The sequence below is a fragment of the Mytilus galloprovincialis genome, chromosome 3, assembly GCF_965363235.1.
Source record: "Mytilus galloprovincialis chromosome 3, xbMytGall1.hap1.1, whole genome shotgun sequence".
Classification (NCBI taxonomy): Eukaryota; Metazoa; Mollusca; class Bivalvia; order Mytilida; family Mytilidae; genus Mytilus; species Mytilus galloprovincialis.
The window spans coordinates 51,566,888-51,582,631 of NC_134840.1; the positions used below are offsets into that span (position 1 = coordinate 51,566,888).

General features: G+C 33.5%; 2 protein-coding genes across 2 annotated transcripts in view; one reads left to right on the forward strand and one right to left on the reverse strand.

Moving 5' to 3' along the window:
* The window catches only part of LOC143066726 (uncharacterized), a 65,269-nt gene that overhangs the window by 18,625 nt on the left and 30,900 nt on the right, over positions 1 to 15,744 (reverse strand). The gene's annotated exons all lie outside the window — the stretch shown is intronic.
* On the forward strand, positions 25 to 9,672 carry LOC143069816 (uncharacterized). The gene is made up of 4 exons (XM_076244621.1): positions 25 to 102; positions 5,976 to 6,121; positions 6,945 to 7,172; positions 9,513 to 9,672. Exons 1-3 carry the CDS (start codon positions 25 to 27, stop codon positions 7,168 to 7,170), a joined length of 450 nt encoding a protein of 149 aa, XP_076100736.1. The 3' UTR covers positions 7,171 to 7,172; positions 9,513 to 9,672.

Sequence of the window (15,744 nt, forward strand, 5' to 3'; positions counted from 1 at the left end):
AATTTAATTATTGTGGTTTACACAATGGCAAGAATAAAGAAAGAGTCCCGAATATTTGGTTTAGCTCCTGGTAAACACAGAGCAAAACGACAAAGAATACGAGTAGGTTCAGGCAATGTAAAACATGTGTTCAAGTGTACTTTGAAAAAAGGGGCTGGAGTTAGAATAATAAAGAAGCGTAGAGCAATTGCTAACAACAGAATGATTATGAAACTATCAAAGCCAACTATAAAGAAGAAATTCCAGGTGTACAGGTCTGTCGATGGAGTACTCAGAAGTGTTGAAATTAACAATATAGCTGCAACAGGATACAGAATAATCAACTTACAGTGTTTGCAAAAACATGTTTCCGAGATAACATGTCATGCTATTCTTTGTGATAAAGCAAGACAAAAGGCTATTTCAGGTGCAGTTCCAATAATTTTGGAATCTCAGGTAGCTCATTTTGGACTAGCTGTAATTCTCGCTGCCAAATGTACAAGATGTGGAAAAAAATTTCATTTTGAGACTAGCCCCAAATTGTTAAACGTTGGAACACGTCACTATGACATCAATGTCAGAGCTGTGTGGGGTTCAATAGTAAGCGGGAACGGTTTAGCTCATCTAAATGAACAATTGGCAAGCATGGATTCCCCAACTATGGCACAGAACACATTCAGTGTTATCGAAAAAGAAATAAATCAGTGGTGGAAAGTGATGGTAGAAGAAGAAATTTCATCAGCCATAGACTTGGAAAAAAAGATAGCAATAGAAAAGAATAGATATCATGAAGGTGTGCATAATTTTAATACAGTTATTCACAAATATAGGAATATGTGGTGTGAGTGCCAATGAGACAACTCTCCATCCAAATAACAATTTAAAAAAAGTAAACCATTATAGGTCAATGTACGGCCTTCAACATTATTGAAAAATGACAATCATTATAAAACAAAACCAAAAAGTGTAATAGTTACATTTGTAAAATATACAAAATGTAGGATAATTATTTAATGGGTGTAGTTACACTTCTTAATTTTAGACATTAAATGTCCATTGATTTTCATAGGTTTACAACCCCAATATAATAATTATAGAGCGGAACAGTCCTGTATTTCATAACAGTATCCCTTATATGATTGATCGATTTATTATTGTTTGAATAATGTTCAATAGCAACTATAAAATTTATGTTGTAAGAGAAAGATTTATATTTTTTCTAAAGGGGGGAGGGGACACCCACTTTTGCAGAAAAAATAGTTGATTATTTAGGGAATCAATGAAGCATGACCAGAGTTGGCCCCCTCTAAGGCAGTTAAAGGGTCCATAGTTATGAAACTTCCACTTTCTGCCACTTAATAAGGTTGGTGGACAATGATAATATAATGAATAATAAATTTTTATAAAGAAAATGTATCTTCATACTAGAGAACTAACCTTCCAGAATGTAAAAAATCACCAAAAGCAAAAGGCCCATTAGCACCTGTATTATAGGGGCCCAAATGAACATTGACAAGTATTTGTTATTGCAATGTATTGGGCTCCACATAATATGTTTTAATGATTTAATGATTTAAAAGTCTTCACGATGAATTTAGAATCTACAGAACTGAATGTCAATTTCATTAAATATTTAGCAACATTTATTATTATGTTGGTCTGTACAGATGATTTTTACCAGCAGAAATTTAAGAAACTTTGGTGATTGGGCACTTGTTTAGCACAAAGATTGTGATTTTATTTAACTGGAATAAGGCTCCGCAATTAATGTTGCCCCTAAAACTTGTTACATTGGTTATTCCGGGTGCAGAGACCATAGGACTCAGTATAGTATCAACACATCGCACAAGATTCACATTTGTAACGTCCATTCTGATTTTATATTGGATTAATCTGATTTCATATGTATAAAATAACACTCATGGTCATCCATCCTGTTTTATCAAGAGCTGATAATACACATATATGATTTGATGACACAAGCAACCACCCTTTTGTCAGATACATACTTTATACAAAAATTGTAAATAAGTATTAAAACAGTTGGGAACCATCAAACAGATTAAATCAACCACAGAAAAATAATTATAACTTATTGAACATCCAGTGGCATATATTTCTGTAACTTATTGAACACCCAGTGGCATATATTTCTTGCATATTCCTGGACAATTACGGTATTACAATTTGACCAAGAAATTCTATATCACAAAGGGAATGTTGGGATTGAGTTTGGGCGTAATTGTCCAATTCATAAAGGAATTATGGGCCGAAAAATGTTGAAAAACAAGCATACTAAACTCAGAATTATACACAAGAAACTGAAATAAAAATCAAACAAGATTAACAAAGGCCAGAGGCTCCTGACTTGTGACACGCCTAAATTGCGGCGAGGTTAAACATGTTTATGATATCTCAACCCTCCCCCTATACATGTACCTCTATTATAACAATACGCACATTAAAATTCAATTCAAAAGAAGTCTGATATTAGAAGATGTAAAAAAAAATAAACAAATAAAATAACAATAATACATAAATAACAACATACTTCTAACAGTTAACTGGTCCGAGACCACAATTATCGTCCCTTGATTTTCGGACAGTGGGTTACTTGCCATTAATTTGTATACCCCTTCCAAATTTATTTCTCCATGTTTAATGCCTCAAATTGCAAGTAGGGGGTTGAAATTACACAGTAAAAAAATTTGGGTCCAGAATTTTAAAGGAAAGTAGTGATTTGGTCCAGCTGAAAAAGGTTGAAAATTAGCACTTCGGAAGCTGTCAAAAGATTTCAAGACGCCCTGAACATAAAATTGTCCATATTTTGAGTTAGAGCCGATGAAGTTTTCTATAATTTTGATATAATTTGTCCCAAAAGTAGTACAACACACTGTAAAAGTTTCTTTGAGAAAGCGCAGGTGGGATTTTTTTTATTTTCATTTATGTTCTAAAAGAAATGCACTACGAAATAATTGTGTTCTCGGACCAACTGACATGCCAGCTCCAGACCTCAATTAAACGGATTGAAAGATTATGTTTTCATCATATGAATATCAGGCACAATCCCTCCTGTTAGGGGTTTAGTATCATACTATCATGACTTTAATAAATAAACATTTCCTTCTAGATATTCAATCCATAACAGTTATTTGTGATGGTGGATGGAGCAAAAGGTCACACAAGCACTCATATAATGCTCTTGGAGGCGTTGCCGTTGTAATTGGTGCAGAATTTAAAAAAATCTTGCACATAGGTATCCGATATAAATACTGCTACATTTGCAATAGATGTAACTCCCTAGGAATAACACCTAAAGACCATGAATGCTTCAAAAACTGGACTGAATCAAGTCAATCTATGGAGTCTGACATAATTGTGGAAGGTTTTTTGAAGGCTAACGGTTTTGGAGTCCGTTATATGCATTTTATTGCAGATGGCGACTCATCCATTCATGCACAAATTATGGAACGTGTACCTGTTTGGGGAAAATTTGTTCAAAAGATGGAGTGTGCTAATCATATTACAAAGTGTCTTAGGGGTAATTTAGACAATTTAGTAAATGAAAATCCGAGTTATAAAGGTAAAGGCAAGTTGTGCAAAAGGACAAGAATAAGAATTGTTAGTGCTGTCCGGTGTTCCATAAAATAAGGTCCTCCGAAAAAAATAAAACACTAGCCATCAAAAAATTAGAACACGATATTAGAAATACAACATCACACATCTATGGTGATCACACTAGATGCAATGAAGATTTTTGCAAGGTAAAACAGACTTCAGATAAAAACCACAGTAATGGAGCACAAACAGATGCAGTTGATGATGATAATGATGATGATAATGGTGATGATGACATTTTTCTCCAACAATCGGAAATTTGGACTCAAGGTACATCCTTACAGGCTCAAGAGCAGTCAAGAGGCTCCTACATGCTTTCCAATACCGATTTACAATCTGGAATGAGACAGGATCTTGCTCTCCTCCTGAACAATGTTGCACGTAAGGCTAGATCTTTATTAGGTAACTTTACAACTAATTTGGCGGAGTGTTGGATGCATATGAGAACAAAATTTGATGGCGGAAAGATACTTAACCACTGCAGTAGAGGATCATGGCATACAAGATGCTACGTCACTGCTTTAAGATTTAACAAAGGGCCAACTTGGTCTCCAAATGTGTGGGAGCAAGCTACCGAATCAACACCTGGTGCATATTTTGAAAAACTATATGAACAGCGCAAACAATGCATTAACAATAACAATACCACCAAAGACAAGTGCACTATTAAACAAAACCGATGGAAAAGAAAGATGTCATCAATAAAAGAATCAAATACCAAGAAAGCAAAACAGCATTATGGAAAAGAATCTTTGCAGGTCGAAATAGATATTGCGTCTGAAGAATTAGAAAAATTAAAAGTTAACTATTTGAATAAAAACATAGATATTCCTGAAACTGAAATCATCAAAATTGAAAAAAAAAACTACGTCTCAACTATGTTCTGAAATTTGGAAAGATGAAAGAAAAAAACGCATTACAGCATCAAATTTTGGCTCAGTTGTAAAAAGAAATTCAAAAATTAAAATAGCATCATTGATTAAAATACTCCTGTACAGTACATTCAAAGGCAACAAAACTACAAGAATTGGATTAAAAGAGGAAAAAGTTACCATTACTGAGTATGTCAATATTAAACAGAAACAAAATATACACACCAAGGTTGAACAATCAGGACTTGTCATTGACAAACATCATAAATTTTTAGGAGAAAGTCCAGACGGTGTAGTCACTAAAAACAATGCTAAAGGACTAATTAAAATTAAAAATCTAGTTCATGACAAGAATATTAATTTGACACAAGCTTCAATGTCAGTAAAAAACTTTTGCCTAGAAAATATATCAAACAACTTAAAACTGAACACAAACCATAACTACTACTTTCAATGCCAGGGTTTGTTGAATGTATACAATTTACCATGGTGCGAACATTAAATCCGTATGATATACATATAGAAAGAATATATAAGGACACAGTACTTTGGCAAACCAAGGTGATACCTAAATTAACAGCATTCTACCATAATGCTTTACTTCCAGAGTTAGTTTCACCACGCTACAATAAATATCCGGGAATAAGAGAACCTGGCATATGGGTAAGGAAGTGTTTGACACGGTTATTTTGCTTTCTTTTGAACGTGTAGGAATAATCTTCCACATGTACAGTCATGTCCCCCCAAAAAATCCTATATTGTACTTATATATGTGAATATTGATATAATCAAAAGTGACATATATAATAGCTAAATCTTTTTAAGGTGAAGTTTACCTTAGAGAGTTTTGTACTTAGTTTGTTTATAAATATATATATGGAGAGTTGGATGGGGAGTTGTCTCATTAGCACTCATACCACATGTTCCTATATCCATATATTAATTTTGAGTAAAAGTATATATACAAATTTTTAGTAAAAAATAATGGTTAGTAAATATAGCATTACCAAAGCATTGACTATTAACTGTTGAAATCCATTTAGTCCAATACTGTAATGTATTTGGAACTGATGTATATGTAGACAGGGGAACAACAATAGTGTTAAAATAAGGCTGTTTTTTTATCTCTTTATTGATGCATGCAATATAGGCATTCAGAGTTTTCACACAATGCAGAAAATAGTATAAAGCATTGAGTAATTAATACTAGAACAACTATGCAAATTGTTTTATTGTAAATGATGTATAATGTGAATAAAACTGAATTATTTGGCTTGAAATAATTGTGGCTTTGTCCACTTAATATATGGAAATTTTGATGGTAACATATATTTTGTTTAGATATTTTGCACAACACAATTAAAATATAGGCAATGTAAAATTTTCTATTGTGTACTGTACAAATTAAAGTATGTTAGAAAATTATGATCGACTATCAGAACATTATAAATAAAAAATCAACAACCAATCAGTAATTAGTTTTTACATTTTCCTTTATTATTTCAGTACACTGAGGTACCATATTTAGGGAGCGCTTCAAGTCAACAGACATCTGGTAAAGTGAAGACAAGACAGAGAAAATCCTTGACAGTTGAAAGTGACACAGAGATAGATGAACCAGTGGTAACAACTACCAGTAAAATTGCTAAAAGGTATAATTATTATAAAATATAACATTATTTAAATGTTTACTAAAAATCAAAAGTAGCAGTACATTTTGTATGGTTGCAAAAGACATTGGAATAATGCGAAAGAGTTTTCAAATCATAATTTCAAAATAAACAGATTAGACCGTTGGTTTTCCCGTTTGATTGATTTTACACTAGTAATTTTGGGACCCTTTATAGCTTGTTGTTCGGTGTGAGCTAAGGCTCCGTGTTGAAGGCCGTACTTTAACCTATAATGGTTTACTTTTTAAATTGTTATTTGTATGGAGAGTTGTCTCATTGGCACTCACACCACATCTTCCTATATCTATAGACAGCAGCATGGCAAAAAAATAAGTTCTAAAGACAACTCACAAAACACAACATAGAAAACTAAAGACAAGCAAAACCAATCCCACCCATCTTGCAGGGTAAGCAGATACTGTTCCACATGTGGCACCCATCATGTTGCTATTTTTACTACAAACCTGGTGCTATGTGTAATTTAGTCGGTTAATTTTCAGAAAAAAAGGATTAGCATCAAGCAGAAAAAACAAGTGTTTTGGATGAAAATATCTTACTTATAACTATACAATAAAGTTTCAATAAATTTAATGACAATTTTCATATACCTCAGGTGATTAAAAGGATTGTTATGGCCTACGTATACACAAATTAAAGTTGTCCCTTATCAGCGTTAACACATATAAATGTTGATTTATTATATTAACAAAATATGCCATCATCCCATGTACTTAATATATGATAAAAATTGTTATTAAAATTGTTAGTGAAGTTTAAAAATAATTATTTTTTCTTTTATTTTCAGATCAAAACGCAAATGTTCTGGACCAAAATTTGTAGGGAGAGAAATATTACATAAATGGGTGGAGGAAAACAGCAACAGAAAGTGGTATAAAGGCAGGGTAATTTCTGTAATCCAGAATAAAGATGGAGACAAAGATGCTGTATATGAAGACTGTGATGAACCTTATGAGATTGATCATTTGTTAGAGGATTTTACAAATTCCTCTTTGAAATTGATTGATTTATAGATGTAAGTACAATATGATAATTTAATGTGCACCAATAGCTTCATGAGGATGTTTTTCTCACAAATAATTTAATTCTACAACAATACTACAAAAATATCAATGTCTGAGCTTGATCTAGATAATCAAATCAAATAATCCAAACAATGAAACAAGCAATATTTCAAATATAAAATGTATATGACATTGGTGGTATGATTGCCAGAGAGAACAATATAATCAAGAAACAAAAAACTATTGATTCAAACAAATTATGTTTAATGTATGGCCTTTCGCATGGAACAAATGCACATAGTTCATAATGTTTTGCTAACTGTTGGTATACATACTTAAATTTAATATGTAAAAAGGGAGGTAATAAGCATTAAAAATTATATTTTCTGATTTTACCCAAAAAAACAAGATATTTCCTTTATCCAATGATGTAGTTCATTGCTTTGGTAAATACCGTTCAATTTAAGCACCGACCAAGTTAACTTTCTAACTTCATTTATATTATATACACTCCGCCATAAGTTAAGCACCACCCATATTTTTATCAATAAGAAGTTTTCAAATCCAAAAATTCAATACTTTTGAATAAGAGTTAATCGTGTTAATTGGTTAAATAAAATGTAAATATTGTGCAGTATAAAAAAAATAAAAGTTAGGGTTTTTTTATGATTTCTGCTGTGTGAAGGGAACTTTCAATTTAACGTTAAAAACAACAAGTTAAAATCCATATAAAATGTTTTAATTTGTTGATCATTTTCATTAATTTCAAATAATGATACAGTTTTGAACTTTTTGTAAAACAATCAAGTATACATTTACTGTCAATTAAGGTTCATAAAGTCAATATCGTGTTTAGCTTCCGCGCTTCCGGTAGAGATTCAATACACGTCTCCTCATTCCTTGCACAAGTCGTTGTAGCCTATACTGTGGAAATCTCTGCCATTCCTGTACCAAAGCGACCCTCGATTCTGGTATTGTTGCACATTTTGGTTGTCTCTGGTTAAGTTTACGGCCGATAAAGTCCCATACATGTTCAATTGGGTTCATGTCAGGAGACATGGCCGCCCAAGGTAAAGTGTCTATTGATTCCGACGTCAGGTACGCGTTGACAATTCGTGTGCGATGAGGTCTCGCATTGTCATCTTGAAAGACCGATCTATCAGCTAACGCGTGATTGTCAAAATGAGGCGATACAATGGTGTTCAGATGTCATCCCGATACCTTTTTCCATTCAGGGTACCGTGAAGAACATGCATATCAAGCTTACAGTCATGGGAAAAACATCCCCATACTGTTACACCGCCGCCACCGAAAGCTAATGTACCGAGAATGTTATTGTCCCGATATGCGGTGTTTCTTTCCCTCCAAACACGTGTTCTGCCGTCGACGGGCTTCAGCAAGAAACGACTTTCATCGGACCAGTGAATTCCTCTCTAGCTGCGTAAAGTCCATCGTCGATGGTTCCTAGCCCACTGTTGTCTTGCTCTACGGTGTCTTAAAGTTAATTCCGGGCGCTTTATTGGGCTCCGAGCCCTTAGGTGGAAACTATGCAACTTACGTATCACAGTCCGCACACTTACTCTACCCCCAATTGGCCAAAGTCTACAAAGCTGATCAGCAGACGAGAAAGGTTTCAATTTTGCTTGCCGGGAAAGATTTCTGTCTTCTATGGGAGTAGTTTTACGTGGTCTGCCTGCTCTAGGGCGGTCTTAGACTGACCCTGTCTGTCGGTATCTCTGCACGAGCCTGATAATCACAGTGTGGTTAACACCAAAATGGACCGCTATTCTACGGCAACTTAGACCTGTATTTGCCATACCTACAACTTGCCAGCGTTCCGCAATACTCAGTTTTCGTCTTTCCATCTTAAAAGTTTGATATCAATGGCTAATTCAAGTGCGAAATGCACGCGCTAAAATCATTTGTGTTTAGTCAAAAACAGTAACGCGAAAAACACACAAGACAGGTTGTTAAAACTGGTTTTGAACAATCAAAATGTAATCGATTGACATTTTACCTGTATCCAAAAGTTACCTATTGTTTACAGGTTTAATATATAGTATTTCTTTTACAAAAATAATAATTAAGAAATAATTATTTCGAAATTAAATTGGGTGGTGCTTAACTTATGGCGGAGTGTATATAACATCTTACCATTAAATGATTTTTTAAAACATGCTTTCCATACTTTTCTCAAAAGTAGTTCCAAGATGGAAGATTTCATATATTTATTCATATAAAAACCAAACACTAACATTATAATTTAATTGAAATCAAGCAATTAATGCATTAAATAACCTTGGTAGCACATAGATATAGTTACAAAGAATGTTTTTGTTTATTTTTCATAGTTTTAGAAGACAGAAGATATACAGGGCATTTTTTCTACAAAAGGACTTACATTTGGTATTATATTACTTTTGTTTGACATTTTATATTTAAATCAATGTGACACTATGATAGTAATGACCATGACGAACACATTGATATGTAATAAGTCATAAATTGTTGAGCAGACAGGGGCGAAGCTACCTAAGGCTCGACTAGGCACGTGCCTATACATAAATTTGCCGATTATACCCCCTTTGGGAAAAAAAAATAAAAAATAAAAAAAATAAAAATTTTAACTCTAATGCGTATTATTATTTATACATAACCCACCTGTATTCGAATCCCGATACTAGTATCTTGGTTAAGTACGATAACTCGTGCATAGGTAAACAAAATTTCAACATGGATAAATTTGTTGTTCGTTCGAAACGAAAGAAAGATTAAGAAGAGAGTCCAAATTGTCAGACTAGGACTGCAACTGACGATAGTGGAGAATCATCTAAGACTGAAGCTTCTCCGAGAAGTAATACATCGTCATCTACACAACACCATCCCCCTTACCCAGATATCGGGTCTTTACAACACCAACAAACAATGCATGACTTATTGGTGTCCTTAACGTAACAAACGCCGATCTGTACCCTTCAGTGCATAGGATTATTAGGATTTTATTGAAAATGACCGTTTCATCGGCAACTAGTGACGATCCTGTCACCGCGACGAGACGCGTCAAATCCTACCTGAGATCGACAATGGGAGACGAGCGACTTTCAAATCTATCTATTCTTCATTAGCTGCGGAACCGTAGCTCTTAGGTCCTTACGTTATTTTTTTTACTATGGTCCGCAAATAGTCAAAAAATAACATAAGGACCTATAAGAGCTACGGTTCCACAGCTACTTCTTCATATACACCGACACCTCAATGTTGATGTTGATGCGAGTACAACTGATTTTATCGGCAGAAAAAACCGTCGACTTGACTTTGAGTAGTCATAAAAGTTCAGAAATATTAGATTTGTTTACCCAATTTTTGCCCAAATTTGAGTTAAAAGATTCGTTCAAAAAAGTTGAAAATCTTTTCCTTTGACCCTCTGTGGGCCTTAATCTAAAACTAGTCTGATCTACACTGGGCATATTGTAATAATTTTTTTTTCTTTCAGATTTTTGAGTGTACACTAGTCTACTACGTTAATACAGGTGTTAATGTAAAATTATTCATAATTCTTCGAACTTTTCTTCATGAATATTATCATGATAAAAACCAGTAAATATGATATTTTTGTACACAAAATTATGCAACTAAAATGCTGAAAACCGTTTTCCGTCGGGGGGGGGGGGGGGGGGGGGGCGAACCCTGCCCATTTGTGCCTACATTTGATTTGATACCTAGCTATGCCCCTGGCAGAAATATTTTTAAATATTTTTTTTTTATTTTTTCAAAAGTTTGTTATGATGAACCTTAAATTGTTCACATTGTACGGAAAGAAAGGTACGGGAAGATAGATACTGACATGGAGATTGCAAAACTAGTCATTATGAGCCTCTCAATACTTGTATTTCTGAGTATGGAACGAAAGAAATGGGTCATGTCAAATTAAAATACACCGGTTTCGTCATTGTTGTTTCTACACAATCACCCGGATTCGTCTATATATATCACCCGTTTTTTTTATATTTTTTTACAACCAACAATTTATGAAAAGCAACGTTAACACGGATCTGAACATTGTCTTTCGAAAGAATTTAAATATATATTTATTATAAAGTTAACTTGGCGTTGTTAAATTTATTTACATAGGTAATTATAGTAATACACATTTTCCTAATGAAAGGCGTATCCGTTATTTCACTGATCTTCAAACTAATTTTAAATGGAATATAAATACTCAATAGCAAACGCTGATATCTAATTATTTTTTTAACATTAACATTATGATATTTTTTTATATAGGTTTTGAGATACATCGCAATATGTGACCCCCTCCCTTTTTTTTTTACAAAAAAAACCTAAATAAACTTGAAGCTTAATAAACAAAATTCAAAACATCACCAAAAAGTATGCAGAAATTAAGATTTATATTACTAAGAAGTGTGTAAAGTTTGATGCAATTATGATAAATCATTTTGAGATATGGCGCGACATGTTAAAAAAACGACTCTCCTATTTTACTTACAAAGTCCTGTAACTCAAAAAGATTTAATTTGATTTTCACTAAAAGGTTTACAGATCGTTTGACCATTTCAAGGAATAAGTTTCATGAAAACTTGATAAGCTGTTCTCAAGTTACGGTGCGACATGTTTACGCTGGACAGAAGGATAGACGGATAGATAGACGGACGGACGGACGGACAGAATGACTGATAGATGGAGGAACGGACGGGTGGAACGAAGGACAGACGGGCGGACGGACGGACGGATGGAAGGAATGACAGACGGACGGACGGATGTATACATTAATAAGTCCTGTCAAAATTGTGACGGGCGTGTAAAAACGCAATGAATTTGAAAAAAAACCCTCTTAATTAAAGGTCAATACATGAATAAGTGTTATAAGAATATCGGCCAAGTCGATTTATTTGTATATAAATATTATCTTCTTGACTTCCTAAGTAATTTTTGCTATATGACTTTTATATATATGTTTGAAAATAATAGATAGAAATTGATAAAAAGAACTCCAAATTCGTCATTTAAGGGCAATGCAATAACTCCTTTAAGAACTAATATGAGAATTTTACAGTAAAATGGACAAATGGTAGAGCTCAACATTTTGAAGATAATCACTGGCCCTTTCGAATTGTCTATGTCTACGGCTGTGTTTAAATAATTGACATCATGCACTTGCATGCCCCCTTTGTTTATTTCTTAGCCATGACGGCCATCCTGGTTGACAAGCGGGGTCAGAGTAAACTTTTTAAAACTAGATATCCTAATTATAATTAAAAAAGACATATGATTTTAAATAAGGTTTGTTAAATGCAGCCTAGTAATTTTAGATGTGAAAATTTATGTAAAAAATTGTATTGAAAGATAATGAACGACAGTCGACCGCTTTTTGTACTAAGGCAAACTGGGATTAATTTTATATAATTATTTTGACAGCTAAGGCGAAATGAGAATAAGCCGTGCCAAGTGAATGAAAAAAAATGCTTTTCCTGTTGGGTCAAGCGAGCTAAAAACAACAAAGATTTCCAAACAAAATTACACCGTTCTTGAATTTAAAAACAAAATGTGTAACATCTGAAAATTTCAAATTTCACAAACCGGATAACTTGATCGGACATAGCAAACAACTTCACTGGCGTTTTTTTTTTTTTACATAAACAAAATTTAAGACATATTAACTATTTAAGTGTACGCACTGATATGTCACAAATGCTTAAATGATCGCAATTCAATTTATGATGAAGGTCTGTAAGATAAAAAAAAATGGTCACAGAAACTAAACCAATTGTTTATGGAACCATTTAAGTCGAGGTCTAATGAATCATGCCAGGCGGACATGAACACATTCTAATTATTAAAACATAATTCATATAGAAAACGCATATTTGAGAGCTTTAATCTCAATTTGCGTTTTAACCTTCATTCCTATCTATTCTGCTGTTATAAATTTTTGAATGCAAAGAAAATTTAAATTATTTGTGTTCTATAAGAGTACACGCCTGGTAAACCATCTAATCTCAACCAAATGTTGAGACGGAAAAAAGTATTCTGGTACTTCCTGTTGAGCTTTTCGGGTTCAAAATATTCAAAATAAACACAGGGTAGGTCGACTTTTCGTCATTTTACTGAAAATCAATGCGTTTTTTGTAAAATCGGAGAATGTCATGCCAGAGATATTTGAATTACAGTTTGTCTCGTGTATAACACAAATGAATAGGATTTAAAATGACATCGTAATGACTTTTCTCCAGCAGGTAAATGTGGCCAGCGCAGTCAGCTATTGACAAAATGACAGTGATATCATTGATAAACTAGCATATATATCAGTAAATTAGTATTTTTCTAAAACATTATAAACATAAAATTATAGTTTGTTCTTTTTCTTTACTAATATAATTTCATTATGCTAAATATGTTATAAAGTATGGCATGTTGAGATTTTCTGGTATCGGTTGAGATATTCTGGAACAATGTTGAGATCTTCTGGTGAATGAAAACTTCAACTATAAAAAGGAAGATGTGGTATGACTGCCAATGGGACAACTGTCCACAATAGACCAACATGACACAGACATTAACAACCATAGGTTACCGTACGGCCTTCAACAATAAGCAAAGCCCATACCGCATAGTCAGCTATAAAAGGCCCCGATATGACAATGTAAAACAATTTAAACGAGAAAACTAAAGGTCTTATTAATAAAAAAAAAAAAAACAAATAACAAAAACAAATATGATTCAATATGTAACACATAAAAAAAACGACAACCACTGAATTACAGGCTCCTGACTTGGGACAGGCACATACACAAATAATGTGGATGGGTTAAACATGTTAGCGGGATCCCCCCTTACCTGGGACAGTGGTATATATAACGGTACAACATAAGAACGAACTATAAAAATCAGTTGAAAAAGGTTTAACTCATCAGATGGACAAAAATACAATTGGACGTGGCCGGGTTCTTCCGACAACAAAAAGACATTAGGAACAGATCTGAGAGTACTCGCAGTTATCTGACAGCTAGTTCAAGCCCCTAACAACTAATAAAAAAATCATGCATCTAAGACTAAACTATCAATCCGTACACATCCAACATCCAATGAATTTAGTGTAAAGACGTCATGAACAGTCAGAGAAAAACATGACCTTGTGTAGATTAGTATCAATTATATATACAACCGTCAAAATTCATAAACTTGCCGTATATTGTTTGACATTTCAACAGTCATTTTAATCTTGTCTGTAGTTATCACAGTAGCTTATAAAGAGGCCTTTGGTTGTAATAGAGTCTAAATAGTAAATAGCTGTGCATCTTTTTAAGTACTAGTATTAAAGTTCTAACGCTGGAGATTAAGTCTAGCGTTTGAAATGCAGTTTTGCACAGAATCTTTAACGTCAATAATGTTGTAATTAACATCTCCAGGGCTAAAATTTATTTATTTTTTTATGTGTAACATATTTGTTTTTCGTTGGTTTTTTTTATATTAATAAGGCCGTTAGTTTCCTTTTGTAAATGTAAAACTTTTGTTTAGCCTTTCGGCGTTCGTTCGAGCTATCTGCTAAGGTGTGACCACAGTTTTTAGCAGATATCGCATGCTTAGCATAGACACACACAATTTTTTTTATTAGAATTTAAGTTGACCAGGCCAGAGTTCAAACTAACTATCTCCCACAATTTAGCTACGTCGAATCCAGTTTTAAAATATTTAAAAGGAAAATTGAATTGATATTCAGAAATGGATAATCATTAAATTCATTCATTTCATCAAAAGTTATTCTCATTTAAAATAGACTAGAACACACCCGCGAAATCGCGGGCATATACAGCTTGTGAACTGTTGTAGGATGATTTTTTGTAAAAAGATATTATGTATGGAGAATTTCATAAATGGTATCAAAAGCCCTCTCCCTTTTTCCAAAGTCCGATATTTGTTTCCTTTCTATTAAATTCAATTATTTTCGTGTTTCTGGCCTCAGACAACAATTATTCTTCTCCTTTGCTACAATTCATCTTTTGGTAAAAGTCAAATTAAATCAAAAATTTGCACCGCTTCAAACATGAAATAAATGTAACTGCTTATATATAGATCATTATTAGTCTAATAAAATATGCTTCTATGACAGTCAATCTGCGCTTTTCCTTTTGAGAACCTTATTAACATGCCAATGGTAGGATATGAATCTTGTATAAATGATTAAGATCCTGATCCGAAAATCACGTGCTTAAAAACACGAAATCCCGAGATGCAGAATTTAAAGAAATTCATATCCCGAAATTCTGAAAATTGAAAAATATATTCCCGGATCCCGTAAGGATCAATTGCAATCTCCATATCCCGAACTTAAAACACCCGATCCCGACGTCCCGAAAAAGGTCCTGCCTCCCTCTAATCTCTACCCTACATTCATGTTTGCCAAATCACTACTTTCACTTTCAACAATAAGTTTTTATGCCCCATTAATGCCTATGGGCATTATGTTTTCTAGTCTGTGCATCCGTGCGTTCGTTCGTTCGTTCTTCCGTCCGTCTGTCCCGCTTCAGGTTAAAGTTTTTGGTCGAGGTAGTTTTGATGAAGTTG